This window comes from Gavia stellata, chromosome 4, assembly GCF_030936135.1.
Source record: "Gavia stellata isolate bGavSte3 chromosome 4, bGavSte3.hap2, whole genome shotgun sequence".
Classification (NCBI taxonomy): Eukaryota; Metazoa; Chordata; class Aves; order Gaviiformes; family Gaviidae; genus Gavia; species Gavia stellata.
Window position 1 is genome coordinate 326483 of NC_082597.1, and position 21428 is coordinate 347910.

The 21428-nt window shown below is 54.2% G+C and overlaps 2 protein-coding genes and 1 long non-coding RNA gene across 3 annotated transcripts; 1 reads left to right on the forward strand and 2 right to left on the reverse strand.

The window, feature by feature from the left end:
* Nucleotides 1-49: 49 nt before the first annotated feature.
* On the forward strand, nt 50-9351 carry LOC104259829 (rab-like protein 2A). The gene is made up of 8 exons (XM_059815972.1): nt 50-156; nt 252-281; nt 547-626; nt 5202-5281; nt 6249-6360; nt 8275-8372; nt 8615-8698; nt 8974-9351. The coding sequence occupies exons 1-8, from the start codon at nt 50-52 to the stop codon at nt 9052-9054; spliced, it is 672 nt and encodes a 223-aa protein (XP_059671955.1). The 3' UTR covers nt 9055-9351.
* A 1327-nt stretch (nt 9352-10678) lies between these two features.
* LOC104259830 (uncharacterized) lies at nt 10679-11985 on the reverse strand. The gene is made up of 3 exons (XR_009483969.1): nt 11734-11985; nt 11309-11454; nt 10679-10826 (listed from the first exon to the last, which is right to left on the reverse strand). It is a non-coding gene; the product is annotated as an uncharacterized LOC104259830 (long non-coding RNA).
* Nucleotides 11986-13746: 1761 nt separating this feature from the next.
* On the reverse strand, nt 13747-19440 carry ARSA (arylsulfatase A). The gene is made up of 8 exons (XM_059816202.1): nt 19338-19440; nt 18789-19029; nt 18119-18337; nt 17478-17647; nt 16844-16968; nt 16536-16663; nt 16014-16116; nt 13747-15900 (listed from the first exon to the last, which is right to left on the reverse strand). Exons 1-8 carry the CDS (start codon nt 19400-19402, stop codon nt 15599-15601), a joined length of 1353 nt encoding a protein of 450 aa, XP_059672185.1. The 5' UTR covers nt 19403-19440; the 3' UTR covers nt 13747-15598.
* Between the last annotated feature and the right edge of the window lie 1988 nt (nt 19441-21428).

Consider the following 21428-nt stretch of genomic DNA (forward strand, 5'->3'; position numbering starts at 1 on the left):
AGGCGGGGCCCGCCGTGTCGCGTAGCAGCGGGGACGCGGAGGCGGTGCCATGGCGGACGCGGCGGCGGCGGAGCAGGCCCGGGATGAGGCCGCGGCCGGCGCTGCGGAGAGCGTGAAGATCATCTGCCTGGGCGACAGCGCCGTGGGCAAGTCCAAGTGCGTGGCCGCGCGGGCACGCAGCCGCCCGGCCGGTTCCCCGCGGGGGCGGCGCGGTCCCGCGGCCTAACGGCTGTCTGGTGCTCTTTCCGCAGGCTGCTGGAGAGGTTCCTGCTCGACGGCTTGTATCCTTGCGCTGCGCCCCCTCGGTTCCCCTCCGTATTCCCGGGCCGCGCCCTCAGCAGCCCCGCGCCGCCGCGCAGGTGGCGGCCCGGCCCGGCCCGGCCCGGCCCGGCGGAGCGCGGCGGGAGGCGCGGCCGGGGCGAGCGGGCGGCCCGGCCCGGGGCACCGCGGCGGGCCCGGCCGAGGGAGCGGGTGCCGGCCCGGCGCCGGCGGTCGCTGCGGAGTGGGGGGACGTGCTCCTCCGTCGGCTCCTTAACGCGGGCGCAGCCGCCCCCAGCAGCTCTCCACCTTCGCCCTGACGCTCTACAAGCACCGCGCTCGGGTGGATGGGCAGGCGGTCCTCGTGGGTAAGTGGGGAGCGCCCTGCTAGGTGTTCCGCGGGCCCCGGGGACGGGGTGATGCCGGCTATGTGCAGCGAGGGAAGCAGCGACGGTGCTGTTGGCATAGGCAGCAGTATATGGACCCAAAAACGTGGCAGGGGAGTTCCTTGCGGTGGGCAAGGGGATGCCAAACAGTGGTTTGCAGGCAGGGAGATGGGGGAATGAAGGGATCACAGAACCACAGAACGCCTGAGATTGGAGAGGTCGTCCTGTCCAACCCTTTGTTCAAGCAGGGCCACCTAGAGCCAGTTGCCCAGGAACGTGTCCAGATGGCTTTTGAATGTCTCCAAGGAGGGAGACTCCACAACCTCCCTGGGTAACCTGTGCCCACGCACAGTCACCCTCACAGTGCAAAAAGTGTTTCCTGATGTTCAGAGGGAACCTCCTGTGTTTCAGTTTGTCCTCGTTGCCTCTGGTCCTGTCACTGGGCACCACTGGAAAGAGCCTGGTTGCATCTTCTTTACGCTCTTCCTTCAGGTACTTATACTCATTGATGAGTATGGAACCATATTATAAACCATGAGCCTTCTCTTCGCTAGGCTAAAGAGTCCCAGCCCCTCTTTCCTCACAGGAGAGATGCTTGTGTCCCTTCATCATCTTCATGGCTCTTTGTCAGACTCTCTCCAGTATGTCCATGTGTCTCCTGTACTCAGGAGCCCAGAACTGAACACAGTACTCCAGGTGTGACCTCGCCAGTGCTGAGTAGAGGCGAAGGAATACTTTGCCTGATGCAGCTCAGGTACCGTTAGCCTTCTTTGTGGCAGGGGCACATTGCTGGCTCATGTTCAACCTGGTGTCAGCCAGGACCCCCAGGGCCTTTTCTGCAAAGCTCCTTTCCAGATGGGTCATGCTTTGAGCAACCTGATTTAGTGAAAAATGTCCCTGCCCGTGGCAGGGGGGTGGACTAGATGATCTTTAAAGGCCCCTTCCAACCCAAACCATTCTGTGATTCTGTCGTTCTATTTTTTCTCCCTTTTAGGGTGAACAACCTCACTTTATTTTGCCTTTTCTCATAGGGCATGTTTTCCAGATCTGTTGTCATTCTTTATGGTTATTCTGAATTCTGTTCAGTTGGTTCATGTTTGAAATATGTTTTACAAAGATAGAGATGGTTCTTCATCGGAATCTTATCAGTGTACATCATCACTTTGAGTGAGGAAATGCTGCAATTCTTAAACAACTAATACCTGTAATACAGAGAAGCATCACCCACCTATTTTGACAGTTGCACTGTTCCTAACCAGGTTAGTAAAAATGGTTTCAGTAATAAACTAATGAAGGTAAACTGGGATGGTTTATAATATGGTTCCATATAAGTTCATAGGGAGAATTAGAAACCATCCTGGGAGGCAAGAAACATGATGAACAGTGCTTAGCTGAATATGAGCTTCAAAAGAGGGCTGTATTCCAAACAACTAAGGTGATCTTCGGATATAAAACTGGAATATTAATTTCAGAGATTTTATGGCTATCCCAAATTTGAAACATTACACTCGGAGTCCTTTCTGAAACCACTACAGCAAGATTGCATCTAATTCTTATTTCTGTTATTCAGTAAAAGCATTGAAAAATGATGGAGGTTTGTGGTGGGTGGACTTGGCTGACCACCAGGTGCCCGCCAAGCCACTCTATCACTCCCCCTTCTCAACAGCACAGTGGGAGAAAATATGATGAAAAAGCCTGTGGGTTGAGGTAAGGACAGGGAGGTTACTTACCAGTTACCATCATGGGCAAAACAGACTTGACTTGGGGAAGTTAATTTAATTTATTGACAATTAATTGTAACAGAGTAGGATAGTGAGAAGTAAAACAAAACTAAAATCGCCTTCCCTCCCTCATCCCTCCTTTATTCCCAGGCTCAACTTCACTCCTAAATCTTCTACCTCCTTTTCCCCCGAGTGGTGCAGGGGAATAGGGAATGGGGATTGTGCTCAGTTCATAACACTTTGCCTCTGCTGCCCCTTCCTCCTCACACTCTTCCCCTGCTCCAGTGTGGGGTCCCTCCAATGGGATACAGTCCTTCACAAACTTCTCCAACTTGGGTCCTTCCCACGGGCTGCAGTTCTTCAAGAATTGCTCCAGCGTGGGTCCTTCCCATGGGGTACAGTCCTTCAGCAACGGACTACTCCAGTGTGGGTCTCCTGTGGCATGTGCCACAGGTCCTGCCAGAAAACCTGCTCCTGCATGGACTACTCTCCACAGGCCACAGTTCTTGCCAGGAACCTGCACCGTGTGGGCTCTTCATGGGCTGCAGCGTCCTTCAGGGCGCATCCACCTGCTGCGGCATGGTGTCCTCCAAAGGCTGCAGCATGGACATCTGCTCCACCATGGTCCTCCAGGTGGAGGACACCTGGACACAGCGGGACCACCTGCGTCACCGTGGTCTTCACCACGGGCTGCAGGGGAATCTCTGCTCCGGTGCCTGGACCACCTCCTCCCCCTCCCTCTTCACTGACCTTGGTGTCTGCAGAGTTGTTCCTCTCACATTTTCTCACTCCCCTCTCTACGGCTGCTGTGCAGCAGTTTTCCCCCCTTCTTAAATATGTTATCGCCAATGTTGCTGATGGGGTGTGATTTGGCCAGAGGTGAGTCTGTCTTGGAGCTGACTGAACCTGGCTCTGCCTGACATGGGGTCAGCTTCTGGTGGCTTCTCACAGAAGCCCCCCCTGCAGCCCCCCCCACCCCCTTACAATACCCTTGCCACTTAAACCCAATACAAGGTTTCAGAGAAGAGCCATGAGAACAATTGAAAGATGGTAAAAAGGGGCCTAATGATGAAAGACTTAGTCTGGTTAGCTTCTCAGGGAGAAGGTAAAATAGCAGAGAACAGGAACGTGGTACAAAAGGCGGCTTCAGCATAGCAAGAAATATTTAACAGACTCTAATCGATGTTAGGTAAACTCAAATAAAAGATAAGGTGGAGGGTTTTTTTAACCAGTAAGTGAAATTACCTTGAAGGCAACTTGCAAAAGTATGGATTCATATGTCAGGAACTTATTTTTTTAACATGGATTTAGTACTTTATTAAGTAACTTGCTCTAGTTTAAGTAATTCATCTGGCCTATGTCATACAAGAGTTCACAGCGTCTTCCGTCTTCACCTTTTATGAACATAATGTTGATCATCCAAGCTACCTGTCATGAAGTGTGATTTGTAAAGGCAGGTAGTCTGATCTGAAGACTTTAAATTGTGCAGCGTTACCACTTCCCTTGCTAGTTTAATTTTTACTCTGCTGAGCTATTCTTAGTGGCCATCACCAAATTCCGTGTGGTGGAGCTAGGATTGTATTAAAATGTGGTGTATTTCTTTACTCTGTGAACCTTATTTTTCCCAAGGATTTTCAGGTTGATAAATTCCTATGTTCTGGAGTGACATGGGGTATGGCAGGCAAGATCTGGAGGATTTAGTAATTAAAGCAGCAGTGTTTTTCAATAAGCCATGCCAAGTTCTCTCATGACAGCTGCCACATTGTTTGGTAAGTTAATTTAGGGACGTTCAGTAGGTCGTGGTCACTGGCACCTTTTTGTTCCTTGTAAGTGAGGATTCTGAAATGGCACATTAAAAGGATCAGGCAATTTGAGAAGCTAAGCAAAACTACCCAAAATGAATGCAAATGTGATCTGATGAGAATACTTGCCTATATTTTGGGTGGTTTAAGAAGTCACCATCCTGCAAGTCTGATACAGTATCCAGTCAAACTAATTTCAATGCAAAGTAAATACTAAGGAAAGTGGCTTATTCGGCTTTAGGTGGAGTAGCATGCTTCAGTCTAGCTGACAGAAGTATAACTACATTTGGTCGTTCTTAGTTGAAGCTGTGTAAATTTATACAACAAGTAAGACACAAATATTAGCCTATAAATCCAGTAAGAGGAAGGGGAGGGGATCTCTACCTGAGATGCACAAACAGAAAAAGGCATTAAAATGTTGATGACTGTTCAGGTATGCTTTGTGATTCCTAGACTACAGTGTCCTTAATGAATTGGGACCTGTCTGTCTCAGGCTAACTTACTTCCCCTTCCTAATTTTAGAATGAGTCGTGCCCCTGGAAAGAGCAGAGTTAGACCGTCTGCGAAAGGAGATGGAACATTTCCTATGGCAGGCACCTGGCTATTTATTACCATGTCAGAAATCAAGCTGTTTCAAGATATTTAGATTTTCTTTCCTGTTGTCATGTCCAGTGACAAAGTACCATACATTGTTATCACTCTTTGCACTTTTGACTAGCTTTGACTTACTGTCCTTTCTAAGTCATGTCTACTGACGACTTCTCTTTTGCTGATATGTTTATAGCAATGTTTAGTGTCAGCGTAACTCATAGCTAAGCCTAGCTGAGAAAAGGTCCCAGTTTTGCATAATCTCGTAGCCCTGGAATGTTTCAGATTAGTGAGGTGGAACCTAGTTTGTGACCCTGAATAGATGGACTGGGCTTTGCGTCCTGGGCTTAAGTTGTGAGGAAAACAGAACTTGGAAAGTTGTGTCATTCATTTTCGAACTTCGAAAATTGTGTCATTGTGTCAAGCTTGTTTCTTGTGTCTTGCAGACTTCTGGGACACAGCTGGACAGGAGAGGTTCCAGAGCATGCATGCATCCTATTACCATAAGGCTCATGCTTGTATCATGGTAAGGGTAGTGTCTCAGCTGTAACCTGATGGAATTTTGACTAATAACTGTCCCAGTTGACAAGTGGCCTGTACGTTACTTTACATGATTACACTGCCTTATATTTCTTGTCTCTTCCAGCGGTTTAAAAAATGTTCCTATATTGTTCATTCTCCTCTCACCAGATAAAACCAATGTAGTTGGGTATGTTTAGCTCTCTTCTGTCTTTCCTGATAGAGCTCTTACTATATCCCCTGGCTTTGCTGTCTTCCAAATTTCCTTACTTTTGTCACTGTATATTCCAGTAAGGTGGTATGTACAACTGAATGTACTTAGTTAGAAGCAGTCCTGTCAGAGGCGATGCAAGGGAGAGGGCGTTCCTTTCTTGTTCTGTGACGTGACTATGGGATTATGTAGTACAAAACTGTTCTGACATGTTCTGCAGGGGTACTACATAAGACATTCTTCTCTGGTCTTCTGCCCTTTCTATTTTCATATACTTTGCGCTTCCTATTTATTAACTCAAATCAGTCTTGTTTCCTGACTCCTAACCCACTTAGCTCTCTTGGTTTGTATTGTTGCTCTAACTTTCCACTATTTCTCATCACCTGTGAGCATCAGTCAACTTCATTGATCTTTTAATTGTTAAAACAGAGAAGCCTCACACCTGACCCTGCTTAGCAGAACAGATCTTTCCCAGTGCTCGTTCACTGTCATGGGTGATGAAGTGCTTGCCATAGTACAAAATAAGAATGTAAAGGAAAATGAGGGACTGTTTCCTGCATCATGCAAAGAAATGGGCTGGCTGCATGTTCCAAGGCTTGCTGGATAGTCTCCCTTTTCTCTTTCATCCTTTCTAACAAAGGCCAGTTTCCTTTGTTGATGTCCTCCTGGGAAAATTTTGGATTCTGTACTTGTGTTTGGTGCAGTGGGTTGATCAGGAGCTGTCCTGCTGTTGGCCCCATGATAGCTGGTTCTTTTTCGGAAGGTGTTTGATGTGCAGCGGAAAGTCACCTACAAGAACTTAAACAGCTGGTACAAGGAGCTGAGAGAATTCCGCCCAGAGATTCCTTGCATTGTGGTGGCCAACAAAATTGATGGTGAGTATATCTTGTTCTTTCAACCTCTCAGGATTGTGATGTGATTCCGTTCTGACCTGGCTGAGAAAGAATGTCATTCATACGTTAGGTCCAGATGAGTTCTTAAGTATTAGTCCCTCAGGGCTGTATTTTACCAAACGAGTATCTGCATCCTCTACTGACCTTACGTGCTGTCTTACAGGCTCTTGTCCTTGTTTTAATAGCAATTAAAAATACAAATTTGATCCATGTAAAGTTTATTCAAGTGATGTCCTTCCAATTCTGTCCTTACCACACTGCCCATTTCATCCAGCAAGAACCCAAAAGCTGATTGGAGCAGTACCTAGTCAAAAATCGCAGGATGTCTTGCTGGAAAAAGAGCATAACCTATTACATGGCTTCCCCTGATACAGTCAGTAACTGCCTTTGTCTTGCTAATTCAGCCTGCAGGTTTCCATGGGACTCCTCTGTGCTAAAGTGTCTAAATATACCTGCTGGCAAAATTGTTCAGCTTCCTCTGCAGATGATCCCCTCCTCTTAGGAATGCCAGCTAGGCATTCATTATTGCTATCGTTTGGATTGTGATCTCTCTGCTGCATCCTCTAAGAGCACGTAACACATCAGCTTTCTGCTCAGCATCAACGAGAGAATACATACCCTTAGGACCACAGTCTCCTGCTATTCTCTATTAAGTATGGTGTCAGACATGGGCTTCCTTGCTGACATTCATGGTAGAAATCATCGCAGCTATGAATAGGCGTCTGCACCTGAATAAGGTGTCTGGGCTCCCACTGTAGTCCACGGAAGTTCATTTGGTTTAGTAGTGTGGTTTAGGGCATGATTGATCTCACCTAATAAAAGCCTTTCCTATACGATGTGTCAAGCCAGCTTTGAATCCACTGATTGCACGGACCGTACGGGAAGTCCGAGGCAAATGGACTTGGTGTTGGCAGCCATACTGTAGACAGAACGTCTGCGTAGATGAATCCTGCTTATAGCATTCTATGTGTGAGGGGACACTGCTCCAAGAGAGTCCTCTGCCTTGCCTTCATTTGCTATATTCCACCCAACTAGGAAATGATCAGCTCACAGCTCTTAACACAGGCCCAGTCTGCAGAACAGTTGATCCAGCCTCCTGCAAAGAGGTGGGGAGCGGCTGCCTGGGCGGTGCTCAGTGGCAAGCATTTGGAGTCCGAACTACTTCAGCTGTTGCTTCTGTGAGAAAAGGCGGATCATCTGGAGTCATCCTCCTGTGCTGGCATACAGGCTGGCTATCTCCCAAAACTTTGAGCTGTTACTGCTCTGTCAGCACATCCTGTAAATGTGCAGTAGATTTGTTCCAAAACAGAAATAAAGCCTCTGGCCTACTGAGGTTGGGGTAGCTGGACCGACCTGCCTGTTGAGAGAAAATAGTTGAGTCATTTGTACACTGTGAGCATGCCCTTGACTCACAGAACTATAGGTAACATGGCATAAGGGCATTGGGGAGTTCTGGTTAAAAAGGCCAAACTGGAGGGAGAGGCATGACTAGTACTGGCAATGGTGTCCAGGTCATGTGGACACACAGCAAAAATCATAGGGATGTGCCTGGAAAACATTCATAGTTGCTGCACAGCAAGTGAACTGGTATGTTCTAAGATGCAAATAATTACTCATTTATAGCACATCAGAATCCATCTATAATTTAGTCAAGCACCATGGACAAAACAACAAGATCTCTTTTCTTTTTGTGTCTTCTTGTCAATGGTTTGCTGATGCTGTTGCTTTCAAAACCCTACAACTTTTGTGGAGGACTGTCCTAGCTTTGTACTACAGTGAGGAGACGTTGACAGCTAAATCGGGCTCTGGTCTCCATCTATTCCACCACTCCTGCATATGTTGGCATTCTGCCTACAGTGATGTCTTACTGACCACTTCTCCTTTTTCTGCCCCCAGCGGACATGAAGGTGACCCAGAAAAACTTCAACTTTGCCCGGAAGTTCAGTTTGCCCTTTTACTTTGTGTCTGCTGCAGATGGCACCAATGTAGTGAAGGTAAAACATAGCTCTTTGGCTCAGCATCTATGAGACCCCTGTACAGTCCAAGGACGTGGAGACTGTGTAGGCACAGAGAGCAGAAAATGGGCTAGTACATCTGTTTTGCTACTTGTGAGGTCCTGGTAGCTCTAGGCAGTTGCAAAGGTGGTTTTTTTCCTTGGGGTGTGGGAACAGTTCCCGTATGTTACAGAAACCCAGTGCCCCTTACTTTGAGTGACAAGCATTCTCCTTCTCATCAGCTCTTCAATGACGCTATCAAACTGGCAGTTGCTTACAAACAGAATTCAGGCGATTTCATGGACGAGGTCATGCGAGAACTGGAGGTAAGAAAGGCTCTACTTACTGCACTCCTCCTAAGTGATTAGCAGCTCTGCTCTTTTTTCCATCAGGGAAAGCAGAGCCTGTGGCAAAGGGTGAAACTTTGCAGGCATGGAAAGATTTGCTTTATGCTGGTGACACCATGGGGTTTGTGTGCCGCTTGTGTCTAGGTTGGAAGGCGCGAGCCCACACTGCCCTAGACCGAATTTGAAAGAACCACAGCGGTGCGTAGCTGTTGCTATCATGTTTCTGAGCAGTTTCTTGTCCTGCTCCTTTCCAGAGCTTTGACCTGCAGAAGAAGAGTGAGAATCTGTCGGATAAAGAGGAGAGCTGCCCTGAAGAGAAGCCCCCATCTGCCTAAGCCCCAGACCCTAAGCCTGGTTTTTCCCTTTGCTCTAGATTTCTGGGGCTAGTTAGAGCTGGCCTTCGTGGAGGAAAGAGATTTTTCTCATGCCCTGAGAGCTCTGGTGATGGGCAGCTGGGCCTCTCCCCTTCTCGTGGGAGACTGTCTGGCCATGACCTTCCTAGACTCGGCTCTGGCCACTGCACATCACGGTCCAGGAAAGGGCGAGAGTGTCCACGTGGTTGCTAGTTACTGCATGCTTCTTCAAGGCAAAGCTAAGCCACCCTTGGACCTGCAGGAAGGGTCCTGCCCAGATGCTTTCATGGTACCTACTGGAGAAAACAAACACTAAAGACATTTTTTTATAAAGCTTTGAGCTTACATCCTTCCTGCACTTTTGCTATAAGGCAGTCCGGTTACTATGCAGTGCAAGTCCAGCTGCCAGCCCTCCCCATTGCTTTCACAGCCTAGCCAGTGCTGCCTCTCTGTCCACCCCTCTGATCTCTGCTGCAGAGCGTCTCGGGTTTCCTTCCCCATTCTGTTACGGAGCAGCCAGATCCAGCAGACTTCTGAACACAGGGGATTTCTCCTTCCACCTCTGCTAGAGCTGAATCAGGTGGATGCTCACAGCCAGGCAGCTTGTCCTATCCCAGCCTTACGGGTGTGGCTGCTGCTGTGTTCCAGAGACTTACGCTGCATTCCAAAGAGCCAGATACGCAAATTAATGCAAATGGCAAAACAAATTGACATAGACAGAGCAATGCCTTTACCAGCACCCATAACATAAACATACCTTCACTCCCTGGATTCATAAGCACAGCATGTTCATAGATTCCTCAAATAACAGAATGGAAATTAAGTCCACATAATATCTGTGGCTGGATGTCAAGCTCCTTACCCAGTCATTGGTGCAAACCTCGGGTCGTTCTGGATCCTTGTCTCCCGAGTCATGAGGTAGTCCACTTTCAAGTTCACTGGTGCATTGTGCACACACACAGGGGGATCCCACCACTAGCTGGCCTAAGACACTTTGTGTTTCTAAACGCTGTCCCCAAGACCTCTAGCCCGCTATGACCTGTGTTCCCTTCTTCCACTGCACCCTCACCCCCCTCTCTGACCAGGCACGGCTTCAGCCCTTTTGAGTGGCTCTTCCCCTTTGTGTCCCACTTGACCGCCTGCAGCCTCATTTTGCAGGCGCCGGGCGTGGAAGTCCTTGCCTCGCACGGGAGACTGAAAGGGACTGAAGCACGGTTAGCTGTGAAAATTGGCAACTTTATTGGAGGAAGTGAGTCAGCTTCAGCACCTGCGTGCACTCGGAGGAGCGTGGGTGAGACAGAGCAGGTCTTTGGCACTGAGGCTGCCTTTGGGTCAGCAGGCATCGCCCCAGAAGGAAGTGGCGGTGGTACGGTGCCGGCTGCACTGGATCCTGTCCATCCTGCTGCTCAGGCCTTTTTCCCCCTCAGGAACTGCAGGAGCTCCTGCAGCAGATTAAAGAATTGCACCAGCTTCCGGAGTGGCAATGGGCAGGGTGTAAACCTGCCCGGTTGTGTTGGTATGGGCCTTGGCCTCTGGAAGGGGCTTGAGGTGAAGGCTGGCTGTGGCCTTGGAGTAGCCGTTGCTGCCGGACGCAGTCCCATCTGTGCCAGGATCCAGTTGTAAAAGTGCTGCGTGGAGGTGTAGACTCCGGGCCGTTTTGCTCTCGCGCAGCCTCTTCCCCAGCTGGTGACTCCAACGAGCCAGAAGTAGTCTGCGTTGTTATCTTTGCAGACGAGGGGACCACCGCTGTCACCCTGCAGCGGAGGAGAGAGGACGAAGCTGTTGTTGGGTGGCCTCTGTCAGCCCTACGGCTGGCTCCTTCTCTCTCACAGCACCTGCCAGAGCTGTACTGTCGGCACAGAAAGGCCCCGCTCAGGTGCCGGAGCCTACGGACCCTTGTGTGGGAGGGGGTCGTGAGCCTGTAAGGCAGGGCTCTCTCTCATCTCCGCACAGTGACCCTGCACGTGTGGAACGCAGATGTTCCAGGACTGGGATGTGGAGCTGTGTGCTGCCAAGAGCACTGGATGGGCTTTGTGGGCAGAGTCGCAGGCCTCTGGGGCAAGGGGGGCACTGGGCAAGGAGCTGCAGGTGGGGAAGGGGAGGTCAGCCCCAGCAGCAGTGGGGACCCAGCGGTGGGAGGGTGACTTGCCAGGCAAAGCACGTGCTGGGGTACATGCAGGGCGGTTGTGAGAGGGCTGCCTGTGCTGCTGGGGCTTGACTCGTAGCACGCTCCTACCTGGCAGGTGTCGATGCCACCCTGCGCATAGCCAGCACACAGGTTGTGGGTGTGGATGGCCCCTCTGTACCACCCGCTGCTGTTACAGCGGTTGACATCAATGAGGCGGACCTTGGCCTCCTGCAGGACATCAGTTGGTCCTCCAGCTGCGAGCACAGAAAGGAATTAACACCAGGCAGCTCGTTGCCATTTCTCCTCCCCTGTCTGGGTGAAGCCCTTCCCTGGGGCTTGGCTTTGCACCTTGAAGGCACTGTACCGGTGGTCCCCTTCTGTCTCGCTTTGGGGAATGGGTCAGGCCCATCTCTCTATAGACATGCGTCCCCGCAGCCTGACTCTGGCTTTCGCCTCTGCTGTCAGGAAGCCCAACCCGTCTCCCCTGCGTGCCAAGCTTGCGCTCAGGACACGAGTACTTTTTGGGAACTCACATCTTGCAGTCGTGGAACCCCAGCCACTGACATAGCAGGTTGTCAGCTTTGACACTCTCAGCGAGGCGTCGGGCACACAGGCAAGCTGGACGGAGTAGCTGCACTGGACAGGCTGGTCCAATTCCAGCAGGGCAATGTCATTCCTCTCCGTGATGTTACTGTAGTGTTGGTGAACCACTAGCCGCTTAATATTGCGCACTTGGGCCTCAGGGCCCAGCTGAGTCAACCGGGTGGCCCCGATCACCACGCGCCACGTTGTGATGCGCCTGGAAGGCAGATGGAGAGAGGGGTCAAAGGGAGGGCAGCCATGTGCTGCAGCAGCCCAGCAGTTCCCTGCCTTCTGCTCCACAAGGGAGAGAGGAAAGCAGTGGTACGGAGGGTGCGAGTGCCCTGGCACGCCTTAGGCACAGCTGGAGGCTGCTAGGAAGCAGTGGCACAAGCCCAGCGTTGTCCTGAGCAGTCTCTCAGCTGGGCTCTGCAGTGCCCAGGCACTGGGCAGACTGCAAGGAGACGGGATGGGAGTAGCATGCGGTGCTGCGGACAGGGCACCTGCTAGCGTTGTGGGGATATCCCCGTTCCCTGGTCCTCCTTACCTGGCCTCAATGAAGCAGTGGGCTGCCGTGAGGACCCACTGTGGGCTGATGAGGGACCCTCCGCATATATGCCCCGTGCCTGTTTTCCGGGGATCCTGGATGCTGACGATCCAGGGCCAGGCCCCTGGCTGGGCATCTGTGCCACCCACGACGCGTGACATGCCGTGCTGAGAAGCCATGGGCCGGAGCCCGCAGGTCCCTCTGGAAACAGAAACTCATTACTGTCCTGCTTGATGGCTTGCTGCTGTTCAGGCTGAAGGTCAGCCGTCTTCTCTCCCCACAAGGCGTTGCATGGACAGCAAGACCAGGGAACCCCGTGGGGCATGCGTGTGTGCGTCCACCCTAGTTTCTGCTTTAGCCCCGCAGGTGAGTTGTGCCAGCAGCATGGGTGCTGGCAAGGAACTGAGGTTCCCAGGAGGGGTTCAGGAAGCTGTGGCGTGGCCACAGGGGACGAGTGGGCACCCTCCAGTGAACCCCATAAGTGTTGCCCCAGCTCCCTCCTGCAGCCTTGGGCCACTTACCCACAGGTGTCCCATGTGCCATGCGCAGGCCAGCACAGGGCCAGCAGAACGAGGAGGGGGAGCAAATTCATCACTGCCAGCAAGACACGGCAGCTGCAGGAACCGAGAGCTCGTCTCCACCAGCGCGGCAGCTGATGTAGTGCCGGCAGTACTCCCGTTGCCCGCGGTGCCCTTGGCCCTGAGGCTGATGTCACAGAGCCGCTGGTTCTGGTTGCTGGGTGTGGTGGCCTCTCGGGGCAGGGGGGCAACACAGGGGAGTTCCAAGCAGGAGGGGAGGCAGAAGCTGGGATCAGAACCCCCCGACAGACCTCCCCACTGGATGCTGTGCTTGCGGGATGAGGGTTGCAGGCCCTGTGGCAGGCAGCAGCGCCTGCCTCCGAGCACTGCCTGCTAACAGCTGGCAGGAAAAAAACAAGTGGAGCATCATAGCCTCTTTGGGAAGTTCACTGCCACCCTGCTCTCTGCAGCCGTTTGCCACCAGCTCCTTCCCAAAAAACATACGCCAGAGAACAGAACTACGCCAGGCAGTAGGCATGTGTTTGGGTGTTGAAGAGCCGATCTGGTTACAGCTGCGGCAGGCAAGCAGTGATGTGCAAGCCAACTAAGCCAGGCAGGCCCAAGCAGTGTCAGTCTTCCTGCAGAAAGCCCAGTGAAACGCAGATGCAGCACAGTCCACCCTGGCTATGTCAGCCACAGCAACAGCCTCTGGCAGGCTTCATGTCCTTGCTGTCTATGAGTTATGTTGCTGTTCTGGGCCAACACCAACAAGGGCAGTTGTGGCACCTGGTTTGTGTGGCCAAGAACATGCAAATTTAGGCTCTAGCCAGAGAAGGATGCTCCTGCTCTCAGCTCCACATGCCATTCTCCATGGCTTTGGTAAATCCTCTGTCAGCCTCATCAGTCTACCTTCCACAGCTGTATGGTGGAGCCTTGCTCACATGCTGGAGTGCTGGGCAGTCACAGGAGAAAAGCAGGAGCCAGCCCCATGCGTTGCATTTGCTGAGCAGAGCTAGGTCCCTGGAGGCTAGAGGGCATTGGCTTGAAGAATGGCAGCCTCAAAGCTTGTGAAAGGTGGGGGGGCTTCCCGCTGCCATGCTGGCTTGTGGGAATAGCCGTAAGGCACACAGCTGAGTGCACAACCTGGTCCCTGGGATGACAGGGCAGGCTCTGTCTGAAAGTGCAATAGCTGCTCTCAAGGCCCTTCAGGCATAGCATGGCTCCATAGGCACCAGAATTGAGCCCCAAACAAACTGGACTCAAAGCTGCTCTGTTTTTTGAGAACTGACATGAAGGTGGCACCCCATATCTGCTTAGAGCAGACAGAGAAGGCCTTAGAGAAAACTTTTCTTCTGCGGAAGGATACTCTGCTGTTCCAGCACCAGAGTTTACAGGTGGTTAAGGGGGATTGATGCGAGAGGTGGCCCCACTTCACAGATAACTGAAGGAAGATTTGGGGTCATTTTGGGGAGAGGAATCTGGCAGGGACAGCAGTACCCTGGAAACCCCATCAGTAATGCCATGGAAGTCCAAGGTGACCCAGCTAAGAGCACCTGCAACACCAAATCCATTCACAGATGTAGCAAACCTGGGAGCAAGGGGGGAAAATTAAACAGGGGTAGGTCCCTTGTTTGGGAGGAGATAAGGGCAGAGAAAGGGAGGAGTTGAGGAAGATGAGGGCAATGTATAAGCATGGAAAGTGGAGAGAAGGGGGGGATCAAGGAGCCAGGTCACACATAAGCCAACTGCTGGTTGGTTTGCTTATTTGACTTGAGCCCTGCGCCTAATCCCCACAGTCCGTCCTACCTTCTTTCCGAGAGCGATCCCAAATCCTGCTCTGTGTGGCCTCACTCTGTACCCGGTGGGGGGGTGGGTCCAGGGGCCTGGCTGCTAGCAACGGCAGAAGGGAACTCCGGTCATAGGGACCTGGCGGCTGGAGACACCGAGTGTCTAGGGCCAGCTACTGGCGGGAGCGCTGAGTGCGGGTGCAAGTCGCTAGTAGACTTGAAGCTGGACTAGTTCACAGGCAAGAGGAGAGAGACCCTTTCAGTCATGTGGATGGCATGCGGTTGCAGCCCACCTGACGGATCAGCCCCAGCATCCACAGACCTTACAAGAGGACCAGGCCTGCCAACCACTGGCCACATCTCCACCTCCTGGAGTCATGAAGGACTTGGAGGTGCTTGAGCATGCATACCCTGAGCTGCTTCCCACCTAGGCATGTTCCCTCTGCACTAGCTTGCACAAGGTCCTGGCTCTGAAGCTACCACAACCATCCATCCCATCCTCCCCTTGCTGCGCTCTTGGCCCCTGGCAAGTAAGTGACGGTGCTGCAGCTCCCTGCTCTGTTCGCACCCAGCGGTGCAGAGCATGCCTCCAGCTGAGCTGGGATCTCTGGATGCTGGGGCATGCCCTTTGCTTCATCTTGATCATGGTTTGAAAGGAACTGCTCTGGCTCTGGAGATGATGCTCTATCATGGTCCCTCCCTGAACAAGTCAGGGTTTCTGTCAAGAGGCCTCAGCTTGAACGTCCAACACAGAGCACAAGCTCCACTGACCTGCACTCCCGGCAGGGTTGGTAATCTCCCCAACCCACAGTTTCCTACCCCAGCACTCCATTAGTCAGAGATGTTATGAGCTGAAGCTGCAGGGTAGCTCTAAGGCTGCGCTTGGTCAGTTGGGAGTGAAGGGGTCTGGTGGGTTTGGAATAGGGTTCCAGTGTGGAGCAGCTGAAGGGGATGGAGCAGCAAGAGGCTAGGAGCACTGGCAGCAGGAAGGCTTAGGAGTGCAGTTTGGTACGCAGCAGGGCTGCAGGGCGGGATCCCTGCCTTTCCTGATCTGGCTTTCCCCGAACTCCATGCGCTGTTCAAAAAGCACTTTCTGCAGTTGGATTTCCTTCAGGACTTGCAGAACCTCCAGTCCTGCGCCGCTCTGCAGCAGATCATAGTTCTCGGCTGGGTCTGACTCCAGGTCAAAGAGCAGCGGAGGCAAGTGAGAGGTCAGCGGCGTCAGCCCGTGGCAGGCCTGGTCTGGGGTCGTATCACTGTGAAAGGAACCTGCAAAAGAACCCCCCAGGTGTAGCTCAGTTTCTTCTCTTTGAGCTTTGGACAGCAAAACCATACGGGACTTCACAAAGCTGCTCATGCAGAGGAGAGGAGGCAGCACTAACCTTGTGTGAAGTAATGGGCCTTGTACTTTCCAAGCCTGACAGCGAAGGGGCCGTGCAGTGGATCGGGGGACGGCGGGTAGAAGAACATCGTCTGACGGCGACTCTGTGGGAAGCAGCAGAGCTAAGCTCACCTGTGCAGCCGCGAGGCTGAAGATGAGCCTGGAACAGGACCAGGCAGAGACTCCAGAGAGTCACACAGGAGCCCCGATACTACAGCCAGAACATGGCCAGCGACGGGGGAAGCTGACAAGCAGCAGCATCACGTCTGCTCCCTACTCAAAGCTACTGGGGCTCTGTCCACCCACTGCAGCCATGGGGGTTTCACTTGGCAACGTGTTGCAGGTGTTAGAGCTGAGGAGCTGGGAAGCCCAGGAACTCCATGGCATAACCCAGGCCAGACAAAAGGTCCCAGCTCATGGATCTCCCCTGACCCCCAGCTGGTTCTACTCATCAGGCACACAGCTCCAGCCCCACACCCAGCCTTCATGCACAATGCCAGCCGAAACAGCCCGCAGGACTCACCGTCCCTGACCCAAACAGCACTGGACTCAGGTCATAGCCATCCAGGGCAACTTTGGGAAGAGCTGCTCCAGCCAGGGTAGTCAGTGTTGGCAGGATGTCCAGGGTGCTTGCCAGCTCATGTGTCACTCCTGTCACCCACCACAGCAAGGCACAAGGACAGGTTCAAGCACTTGGTCCCACTCCCATCCCTGCCATCCTCACTTCTCTCCCGCCGTCTGCTTGTCCCAGGGCAGCAGAGCTGTCATGACACCCACCCCTGCCTTGGCTGACATCAGCACACAAAAAGCACAAGCAGTGCCAAGTCTCACCTGGAGCGATATGGCCTGGCCAATAAGCCACTGCTGGTTCCCGCATGCCACCTTCGTATGTTGTGCCCTTCCCACACTTCAGAAGGCCAGAGCTGCCTCCACGTGCCATCCGCATGGTGGAGGGGCTGTGAGAGAGAAGAACCACCTACCATCAGTTTCACAGGTTCACGCTACCCCTTCCCTGATGCTGCCAATGGGGCCATGACAAGAGAGACATGGTGCCACCAAGTAACACTGCCATCCTTCTCAGCCTTGTGAGGCAGGAGGCATGGGGCAGGTGAAGAAGCCAAGGTGTGTGAGACGCCTAAGCAGGGCACCAAAGACCAATGCCACACACACGAAGGGAATTGGCGTATATTTGGGCTGCACGCTCCTGGCCCGAACCTTGTGAGGTTTCTGCCCACGAGGAGGGGCACAGCTGAGTCACCGAAACAAAGAGGAGATCATGCACTGGGTTGTCTCCAGAGTAGTGTCCACCTCTTGCCTCTGGTCACTTCAGGTCACTGGGGTCTCACCTGGCAATGCCGCACCACGTCCCATTTGCCCCAGCCGACCAATGCCTCATTCCAGTTCCCCCATGCCATGGCAGAAGAATCTTGCCAGTGACAAAGTCGCCCCTGCTGAGCCCACTCACCCATTGTCAGAGGTGAAAAACACCAAGGTGGTGTTTGCAAGACCGTTTTCCTGCAATGCCTGCAGCAGCTGTCCCACCGAGCCATCAAACTCCAAGAGTGCATCACCAAACGGCCCACGCCGTGACTGCCCTGCATACTCCTGGCTTGCAAATTGGGGGTAGTGTGTATGCTGGAGAAAGGGCAGAGAAGACCGCTATGCAAACTCCCCCAGAGCTGCATCTGGTTCCCAGTTCACCCAGGGACAGCGAGCACCCCAGCTAGGACATGCAGATACATGACAATACCATGAGATGAGAGGAGGCTTGTCCCCAAGCTCCAGAAACATCTCTCAGAAATGCCATAACGGAGCTGAGCCCCAGGAGAGGATGTGGAGCCCCGGAGTGGGACATTTTCCTGGGTGGACTCCTGGCCCAGAGAAGCGGGCAAAGCTCCAGAAAGAAGCAGCCCAAGAACATTATCAGAACGGTGCTGCCACAAGACCTGAGCGTGGGAACAGCAACCCCAGGTCATCCAGGGGCAGGTATTGACTGCTCCACACAGACCTGGGGCTGCAGGAGCTGAGGTGCTTCCCTGCTCTCCCCACAGGACAAAGGCTCCCTTCCCCACCCTTGGGCCCAGAGCAGCCCTCCCCCTTTCTTACATGGGAGGCATAGTAGAGAAGGAAGGGGACGCCTCGTCGGGCACAGTCAGCGATGAAGTCCCGGGAGAATTTATTGTAGCGTGGCACCAGATCAGGGAAAAAGACCGGCTGCTGCACGATGGTCTGGTTCCAGATCAGTGGGACTGGCACTAAGCCTTGGTCACAAGTCCCAAAACACTTGATGTCGGGTGGGAAGCAGGTCAGATTCTGGCAGGGGCCCTGGAGAGAACAAATAACACTTTGTCTTTTACCTGCGTTGCAGGACAGTGAGGGGAGGGGAGCAAAGAGTCTCACAGCAGCCCATCACCAGGTCCTACCCTTTGGCAGCCACTCCCAGAAGCCCAGGGGACTACTGCCTGCCTAGAACTGTCCAAGGACCGTGCTGCCGCCACACCATTTTCCCCTGGCACCAATCCCGATGTTTCTTTGGAGCCCAGAAGCTGACCATCCCTCCCTTGACAAAGGGCGTACGTCCCCACGCACAACTGCCACCCACGTTCTGCAAAACTGCCCTGTCATACGAGGACCTTAGAGATGGGCTTTCCCCACCGGCACCCATCTGCCCAGGCAAGCACCAGCCCGGCCTGTGTGCTCTCAAGCAAGCATCATCTTTCAGGCACTCTCCCCAGCCACCCCCGGGACACCCTTCAGGGCGTGACAGGCCTCTCACCTGGTCATGGGAGTAGGGCACCCCCAAGAAGTGGTCAAAGCCCTGGTGGATGGGCAGGAAGGAGCCATTAATCCCCAGGCCAAGGTGCCACTTGCCAACCATGGCTGTGGCATAGCCCTCAGCCTTCAGCACCTCTGCAATGGTGACCTCAGACAGCGGCAGACCTCCCTGCGAGTCTGGGTTGAACACACCGGGGTAAACCCCGGAGCGCATCTGGAAGCGGCCGGTCAGCAGGGCTGCCCTACGGGTGAGAGTTGAAAGAGAGAGAGGAGACAGGCATCACGCCGGACACAGCGCAGGTCGTGGTGCTCAGCCTCCACGGAGGGTGCCCCACTCCTCGGGCTGCCACCTCCCCCGTCTGCTGGGACACGCAATCGGTCCCCTCACAGAGCAGCCGGACCTTCGGTCCTGCTGGGACACGGCAGGTTTATCAACCACCCGTTCCACCCAGCTGGGTGCCAAGCCCCGAATCTCGACACCTCCTCCACCCCCGCCCCATGGCCCCGCGACAGCCGCCAGCCAGCGGGGCGGGAGCAGCGGGGGACGTACCGGGACGGGCTGCACACCGGGGAGCTGCTGTAGAAGTCGGTGAACCGCAGCCCTCGGGACGCCATCCAGTCCAGGTTGGGCGTGGCAGAAGAAGGGTGCCCGTAGCTCCCCAGGTCCCCGAAGCCCAAGTCGTCCGCCAGCAACAGGACGAAGCTGGGGGGGGCGCCGGCCGCTCCGCGCAAGGCCAGCAGCACCAGGCCCCACGGCAGGCCCCGGCCCCGCGGCCCCATGGCGCTGCCGCCCGGGGAGGCCCCGCGGCCCGCCGCTACGCGCGCTCAGCCCGGGGTACGGCGCTGCCCTCCCGCGGTGCGGTGCCGTGCGGTCCGCTTCGGTCCCAGCCCGGCGCGGCGGCGGCGGCGCCTCCGCCGGACCCGCAGCCCCGTCGCGGCACCGGGCGAGCAGCTCCTCGGCCGGCGGAGCCGAACGGGGCCGCCGCCAGCGCCCACCTGACCCGCGCGGGCAGCCACGTGGCCCAGCACCGCCGCGGGGCATGCCGGGAATTGTAGTCCGCCGCGGGGCATGCCGGGAATTGTAGTCCGCCGCGGGGCCTCGCGGCGGTGCCGCTCCCTCGCAGCCGCCTCCCGCGCCCGGTGCAGGCGGCCTCCTGGAACCCGGGCCGGCCCCCGGGTGCTGCGGTCGAGGGGGGTTTATTAAGAGCAGGGGGTTCCCACAGACCCGCCCCCAGCGTTGTCCAGGCTTGGGGGCTGCGGACGCAGCCCGTGTGTCCGTGGTCTCTGGGGCTGAGGCCGGGAAACCATGAGGCCGTCCTGCGCGGAGACGGGCACCGCGGCGTGTGGCGGCGAGCGGACATCCTCTCCGCTGGGGCTGGCAGCAGCCGCCGTCCCGGCCGTCCCAGGCTTCTGGAAGAGCAAATGAAGCAGCTTTTCTCCAGATGCACACAGCGTCCAAAATCCCCTGGGGCAGGCGTTGTGAGGGGCAGGCTGGGCCCTGTGGGGTCTGGGCGCTTTTCAAGCAAAGTATGTTTTCATACAGCAATGACAGAGTTTCACGTTCCGGCGCAAGGACTGCTGGTTGTGCCTGAACACAGGCGCCCGTACCCTGCAGATCAACGGCTTGTAATCAGAGCCAGGAAGGGACAGTGCAAAGAGCAACAGCAGTTCTCTGGTGGAAGGGACTGATAAGGAGAAGGAGGAGGAAAAGGGAGGTTCTGCACGCCGGGAAGGCTGTACCCTGTTGCTGTGTCTGCTTTTGAAAACCGGAGAAACCTCGGAAGACAGGCACAGGAAGGAATTGAGGTTGAGTGTCCCGAAGGCCTTCATCTGTTCAGTGTATCCAAAATAAGAGTAAGGCAAGACCAGAGATGGTGTACAAGCGCAGGCACAGCGGTGGTGGCCTAGGATTAAGCATACAGCAGGCAGAGGTGAGGAGTTTCAGCCCAAAGACAAAGCAGGGGTAAGGCTGGCTGACGTCCTACTCTGGACGTTCTCATGTAAATGCACCTTTGTTTTGCATCCAGCCCATGTGATCAGTCTGTTCTGGATTTTCCTGTTACTACTAGTCAGCTTTTCTTAAGACCCATTCCACTTTTACAACCACTTTCTAATGTGCCAGTGAACTCTGCTTTCCATTGCTCCCTGTCCTCCGTAGTTCAGACTGTCCCCCTAGCCCCTGGCCTTCCTGCGTGTCTAGCCCCGTCCCTCCTAACAGCCTGGCCGCCAGCACAAGAAGGATGCCGGGGCTGCTGCTACTGCTGCTGTGCTCACCACCATCAATTATTCAGGGCCAAAAGGCAGAGCAAGGAGGCTGGTGCTGCAGCAGGAGCCGAAACCACTGCATAATTCATGCAGCCTACTTTGTTCATAGGGCATGGCAGTGCTTGCCATGCGGTGCCCGGCCTGGCAGTGCTTGCCATGCGGTGCCCGGCCGTAGTGATCAGGGCGCTGGGGGCTGGCAGTCAGGACAGTGAGAGGAGAACAGCTCTGGGGGGAGCATGACTTGGGGACAGAGTTTCAGAGACCAGACAGGGAACAGGGCAGGAGCTGTGGGACCATGTGCGCTGTGTGCAGGTAACTTGGCTGCAGGAAACTGAGCAAGGCATGGTGTGACTGCCCCAACCTGCCCAGGCGCCTG